Below are 7,031 nucleotides of genomic sequence, written 5' to 3'. Positions count from 1 at the left end.
AAGAACTCTATGTCCTCCTGAGTCCAGCACTTGGGACAGAACTTACACGGAACACACTTGTACCTCTCCAAACACGTATTCGGCCACTGATAACTCTATGTTGCTCCATCAAGTATATGATCGTAGACGGGTTAGGTGTTTCATGGAGAATGGGATTACTACAGGAGTTTATAATGGACTATATTTCTAAATAAATCTATTAACAATAACCATTAAGAACTTCATAGGATTGGGACACCTGGGAGGCTCAGTCCAGGGTCTGACTGTTGGTTTTGGCTCCGGTCATGATCTCACAGTTCCTGGGATCGAGCCCCGCATCGGGCTCTGCGCCGGTGGTAGGGAGTTCCCTTGGGATTCTCCCTCTCCCTCTCGTTCAGCCCCTTCCCTGTATGCTCTCTCTCAAAATAGAGAAACGTTAACAAATGGTTTTTAAAAAGAACGTCTAGGATCGCATGTCTGAGGCCAGATGCTACCTTTCCTAGTACTATACGGGTGACCAGTGTCCGCGAGAGAGGGCGGAAGGATATACTCCACAGAGCACCGCAGCACTAGCTAATAATCCCTACCTCGAGCCCTTTTTTGGAATGAGGCGGGGTAGAAGGCCATCAAATCAACCTGAGCATAGTTCCTTCTACGTGTACCTCTTCATGGCTTCCCCGTCGCTCCTCAATCTTCAATCTCCACGCGAAGCCCTGGCCCCGTTAAGTGCGCGTCGGCTGCTATGCCACCCTCTCCACCCACCCCCACGGCCATCACCTCCTGACTTCCACGTGGTCTCCGGTCAGGAATAAGGCCTGTGGCACCTCAGTCGTGGTCTTCAGCCCCCACCCTCCTTCTGGGCATTCAACATGCCTGGGAGAGCCACCCCCACCCCGCCAGCCTCCTGGCCTCACAAGCCTGGACTGGCTCAGCGCCAGCGAGGAAGTCTCTTCCCCCTGACCCGCTACTCCCTCAGGGCCGCTTCCCGCTCCGTCCCCAGCGAAACCGCTCCCCGGAATGCCCGCCCGAGTCCAGCATCCCACACTGACCGCCCCGTCCACCCTCCACCTCCCGTGGGAGGTCTCCTCCCGGATGTCTGACAGACACCTCCGGCTACCTCCCAATGACAGAAACAGACACCGGTCAGAGGCACGGCCCTGGAGTTAACTCCTTTAATGTCACGTGCAGACACAAGGCCACGCCTCCCTCATCTGTGGGCGGCTTCGGGGTCCGGACGAGGGGGCGCGGGCATCACCACTTCCGAACTCGGGGCATCCCATCCACCCGAGGGGAGGTGGTGTTCTCGAGGAGACCCTTGAGGTGCTGGTTGCTGCCCAGGGCTCGCTGCACGTGCTCCGGGGTGATGCGCATCTTGTGGCTGTCCAGAGCCTCCTTGCCCGCCAGCTCCAGGATGTTGGCCGTCAGGTACTCGAGAACGGCGGTCAGGAAGACCGGGGTGGATGTGCTCAGGCGCCGGGCGTAGCGACCCTCTCGCAGCAGACGCTCCACGCGGCTGACCGGGAATTGCAGCTCGGCTCTCCTGGAGCGGGATACCGCGTGCCTCCTCTGTCTGCGACGGTCCCGGCGGCGGCGCCTCCTCTGTCTGCGACGGTGCTGGCGGCGGCGCCTCCCAGACATGCCGCGTGCTGGGTGGGAACCCGATCGGCCCGGCCTGACCGTCCCGCTCGCCCGAGGGTGGCAGGATGTGGGCGCCGACTCCCACCAAGTGTGCCCCTCACTGGTCAGGGAGCTGCTTATATGACACCTCCGACATTATGATGTCACTGGTGTCGCTGATGTCACTGTGCCCTGCTCAGGACTGGCCTGGAAACATCCATGACAGAAACCTGGTCTCCCTGTTGACTGTACTGGACCCTCTTTATGAGGGAACTTGAACATTCTAGTTGACTGCAGTATTCTAGCAAAAGATTTGTTTCAGTGAATTTTTTTTTCTTGGCTATAGGACACCACTCCAGGTATTCCAGCCTTACGTTGTCTTCAAACTCTCTTTTATCCCTTTTTAAATTGTAGGTCAGTGACAGACATGCACGACCTCCAGGGCAGGCTCAGTTCATCCCCCTCTCACACAGTAATCAAACCAATTTTGCCTCCATTTATACATTCCTCTCACTATTTCTGATCAATATTCCTGCATCTCTTCTTTGGATTCTCTTGTGAACTAGTTACAATATCTGCCAATTTGCTCATATGATAAACAAATTTTTTCAACATGTGTTCATGTCTGTCTAAGTGCCATGATTTTATACTTCTCCATAATTATCTTTAGCTCTGAAACACCCATATGTCCAATTGTTCCACCTAGCAGAGCCAGGTAATCTTCAATGACGGAGATGTGGACCACATGAACACTGAAAGCCCAGGCATGTCTCTTCTTGGCTCTTCAGTGTGACTCCAGTATACCAATTATTACATTGTTAAATCTTTTTATAATTTGTTTTTCTCTCTTCCTGTTTAGTGTTTCTGTTTTGTTTTGGGTTCATTTTTAGCCAGTAAGTTATTCTCGGCTATTGACAGCCGTGGTTGGGAATTTGAGTTTTTGTTTTCTTTTCATTTTATTGGTAAGGTAAAGCCCACATAACATAAAATTCACCATTCTGGCCATCCATTTTTAAGTGTACAATTCAGTATTTTGTTTTGTTTTTAAGTAGGCTCTACACTCAGCGTGGGGCCCAACACAGGGTTTGAACTGACAACCCTGAGATCACGGTCTGAGCTGAGATCAAGATTCGGATGCTTAAGTGACTGAGCCACCCAGGTGCTCTGCAATTCAGTGTATTTTAATACATTCACAATGCTGTGACGCTGTCACTTCTGATTCCAGAACAGTTCCATAACCCCCAAAAGAAACCCTTTACCCATTAAAGCAGTAACTCCTTATTCCTCACTCTTTACCAGCCCCTGGCAAACAATCTACTTTCTGTCTATATTGGTTTCCCTAGTCTAGACATTTATATAAACAGGCTCATGTGAGACATTTTGTATCTGGCTTCTTTTGCTTAGCATGTTTTCAAGGTTTGTCCACATTATAATGTCTATCACTACTTCATTTTTTTTTATGGCTGGAAAATAATCCATCGTATGCATAGATCACATATTGTTTATCCGTTTATCAGCTGATAGACATTTAGGCTGTTTCCAACATTGTGGCTATTATAAATAATGCTGCTATAAGAATTTGTGTACAAGATTTTGTGTTAACATATGGCTTCGATTTTCTTGTGTATATACCTAAAAGTGCAATTGTTTGGTCATGTGGTGACAATTCATATTTATGGTCCCACCATCTGGAGATCTTCCTAAATAGATTGATGGCTTGTAGAGATCTGGTCCCCACTGGGTGAGAGACAATGGAGAATCCGGTTTGTCAGTCTTTTTGTTTGTCTATTTTTAGTGCAAATAAATGCAGAATTTCATGCCCTCTGGGAGCAGAACAAGTACTTGATATCTGTACCAGGGAGGTTTACTGTTTCTGTGTTTATACTTGACCCATGATTAAAATTGTAGAATTGAGGCTATAAGCTTTATTTCACTGTGCCTGTACATGTATGTGTCTATAATTCATAAATGACTTCATCTCTGATTGTGTGAGTATATAAAGTTCCTACCTCCACATCTCGGAAATTAAAGAGGCTCTGTTCTGATTGATATATCTAGATTAATAATTGCTTATATAAATTGAGTATTTCTAAAATACCCTGAAAATAATTAAATTTCTGACCCTTTAAAGGTACTTGATTTAAAAAAAAATTCTTGAAGAAACAAACACGAATGTATTTCAAGAATCTGAATTCAAAGTGAAATAAGTCAGAGAAAGACAAATACCATATGATTTCATTCATATGTGGCATTTAAGAAACAAATCAAATGAGCAAGGGGAAAAGAGAGAGAGAGAAGCCAAGAAACAGACTCTTAACTATAGAGAACTAATGGTTACCAGAGAGGAGGTGGGTGGGGGGATGGGCAAAATAGGTGATGGGGATTAAAGGGTGCACTTGATGAGCACCGGATGGTGCACGGAATTGTTGAATCACAATACTGTAAACCTAAAACTAATATAACACTGTGTATTAACTATATTGGAAGTAAAACAAAAAGTTTCTAAAGAATTTCAATTCATATAATTTCAATATTCAGTGAAAAGGATTACTTTAATCTTTAGTGTTTAATAAAAATAACTATATCTTCTCTGATTCATCAGTGTCAAGTACAATATAAACACATTTTTTTTCTACTTGGGCATGTTTTTCCTCAACTTGTATAGGCTTACTGATTAAAGAAAGCATTACTTCTAGTTATTAACATTATAAAAATACAAATTTATTTTTAACAAAATTGAACCATTATTCCACTCATCTTTCATTACCACAGTAGTAAGGTTTTGCAGCTTGAAGAAAGGTCAAGACAAGATAAATAAAGAGAAGCATAAATCTGTTAAAATTTTGCCAAATCTGTCTCCATTTTGATGAGCTTAATCATAAGATTGTAAAACTAAGCTTGTGGTTCATTTAGAATCAAGTACTAGAGTAATACAAGGCTAGAATTTGGTTTTCTCTCTGTAAAAATTAGTTTCCTTGAAGGGCTTCTCTGCTCTTAAAATGTCATGGAAGTTCACTCTTCGCCCTATATGTTAATTTGTTCAAATAGCAGAGATTTCTTTTAATAATTTTTTTAATGTTTTATTTATTTTTCAGAGAGAGAGACAGAGAGAGAGGGAGAATGAGTAGGGGAGGGGCAGAGAGAGGGAGACAGGATCCAAGGCAGGCTCCTCGCTGACAGCAAAGAGCCCCGTGGAGGGCTCAAACTCGCACACCAGTGAGACCTGAGCCCAAGTCAGATGCCTAACTGAGCCAGCAGGTGTCCCAAATAGCAGAGATTTCTTATCTCACCAAAATAACATTGTATATTTTATTTCTAATTTACATGTCTTCAATTATTCTCCTTAAACAAATACCCTACATTTCTACATGTGTTAAGGGTTTATTTAAATATTGTGTTTATTAAATATTACATTATCACTTTTATTAATAGGTTGCCTTCATACAATCATTCATATTCACCCAAGTACCAGTACCAATTCACCAGTAGGATGACTCTTCAAGGCAGGCATCCCCCTCCATTCATGCACTTCCTGATGAATTCTGCCTTAGGTGGGATTGGGATACTTCCTTCACTCTTGATGTTCTTGGTAGATTCTTCTCTAGACTGAGAATCAAACACTTGTGCAACTCCTACTTCCTTTCCTCCATGCACTTTATACCTAGTCATCCCCTAGTCTGCCTTCACACATCACCTCCTTCCAGATCCCTCATACATCACCTTCATCCAGAATTCAGTCACCAGTGGCCATGTCCAACCTATTCTGGCTGCACCCCTGGACTAGGCTAACTTAACCCTGTAGCCAAGAACATCTTGCCAAGTCCTCCACAAGGCTGGCTGCATCCTGCACCAGTGCACCACCTACTATGTCCCTCTTTCTAGTTTATACACCCTGACCTGAACCTCCTGCAGAATACTCTTCCAACCTGGATACATGCAGCTCCCACCATATCCTATAGGCTTCCTGCACTCTCTATACCTATACCTACTGTGAGGCCTCACCTAGGATGGATGCACCCTTCACCTATGTACTTCTTGTTGGAACTCTCTTGGGCTGATTGTACCAATTTATGCATTCCAGCTGAATCCTCCTTTAGACTGAATTCTTCCCTCATCCATTTACTTCCTGTCAGAAAATACATTAAGCTGGCTGCAACATATGTCTATGCACCTCCTGTCATATCCCTGCCCACATCCCACCATAAGTGGTTAAATCCTCCACCCATACATTTCACACCAAGTCCTCTGTCCTCATCTATTCAGGATGCTATATTAAAATATAACAAGGTAGTTTATAAATAACAGAAACTCACTGCTCACGGTCATGGAGGCTGGAAGTCCAATATCATGGCACAGGCATGGTCATATCAGGGCCCTTTTCTGGGTCACAGACTTCTCACTGTGTGCTCACAAGGCAGAAGGGCAAGAGGTCCCTCTGGAGTCCCATTTATAGGGCGCTAATTCCATTCATGAAGGCTCCACTCTCATGACTTAAATACCTCTGAAAGGTCCCACCTACTAATATCATCACATTGGGCATTAGGATTTCAAGATACAAATTTTGGAGGACACAAACATTCAGACCATAGTATCCTCCCCTAGTCTGGATACATTCTACCCCAGGAACCTCCAGCTGGGTCTTCTCTGAGCAGAATACTCCCTCTTCGAATGTCTCTATCACCGTGTCTTCTACAATCCTGAGTGCCCTCTCCACCTAAGTCCTCCTTTCCAGATATATCCTAGGCTGGCTATACTAATCATGCACTTTCTTCAATAACCTATGAATGGGTTGTTTGTGCTCTCCTCTCAAGTACTTCCTGCTGGATCCTACCCTAATCTGGCTGCATACTCCACCTCCTGCCAAGTCCATCCCAAGGCTGGATGATCTCTATACCCATGCACTTACTTCTAGGTGTACCCTAGATGGGCTGCACCCCACACCACTACACCCCCACCATATGCTTTCCTATGATTGCTATACCTTCCATTCATGCACCACCTGCCATAAACTCTCTCACACTGGATGTTCCCTCCTTCTAGGCATATCCTGCCAAATCCTCACCTAGGCTGGCTGTGCATTCCAACAATATACTTCCTAGACTAGAAATATCCTCTCCTAGACTTGATGCTCTATCTACTCATGTACCTCCTACTCTAACCTTCATTAGTCTGGCTGCAATCTCTATCCATGCACTATTTTAGAGTCTTCACAGAGGCTGCAAACTCTTCCACACATGAACTTCCTCTCACACTGTGCTCAGACTGACTGTACCCTCTAGTTATGCACCTCTTGCTGAATCCTAATTTAGGCAGAATGATTTCCCCACCCATGCTTCTCCTAATTTCTGCTGTCCTAAGCTGGGTGCTTCCTCCACTCATGCACTTCCTGTTAGAGGCTACATAAGGCTAGCTGTATCTTCCACATGTGCAACTCC

General features: G+C 44.9%; 1 protein-coding gene across 2 annotated transcripts; it reads right to left on the bottom strand.

Moving 5' to 3' along the window:
• Positions 1–1,122: 1,122 nt before the first annotated feature.
• Positions 1,123–1,798, bottom strand: LOC123594141 (histone H2A-Bbd type 1-like). 2 transcript variants are annotated; one of them, XM_045470788.1, is made up of 2 exons: positions 1,607–1,790; positions 1,123–1,573 (listed from the first exon to the last, which is right to left on the bottom strand). In XM_045470788.1, the coding sequence occupies exons 1-2, from the start codon at positions 1,615–1,617 to the stop codon at positions 1,231–1,233; spliced, it is 354 nt and encodes a 117-aa protein (XP_045326744.1). In that variant the 5' UTR covers positions 1,618–1,790; the 3' UTR covers positions 1,123–1,230. The 2 variants fall into 2 exon arrangements, with proteins under 2 accessions (XP_045326744.1, XP_045326743.1); XM_045470787.1 differs by having other exon boundaries at positions 1,123–1,798.
• Positions 1,799–7,031: the final 5,233 nt, after the last annotated feature.

The sequence above is a fragment of the Leopardus geoffroyi genome, chromosome X, assembly GCF_018350155.1.
Source record: "Leopardus geoffroyi isolate Oge1 chromosome X, O.geoffroyi_Oge1_pat1.0, whole genome shotgun sequence".
NCBI classification, from domain to species: Eukaryota; Metazoa; Chordata; class Mammalia; order Carnivora; family Felidae; genus Leopardus; species Leopardus geoffroyi.
This window is presented reverse-complemented; position numbering and strand designations above follow the sequence as displayed.

Excerpts from the sequence above, each read along its gene's own strand:
- LOC123594141 (XM_045470787.1), bottom strand. The coding sequence starts at position 1,617 with ATGTCTGGGAGGCGCCGCCGCCAGCACCGTCGCAGACAGAGGAGGCGC.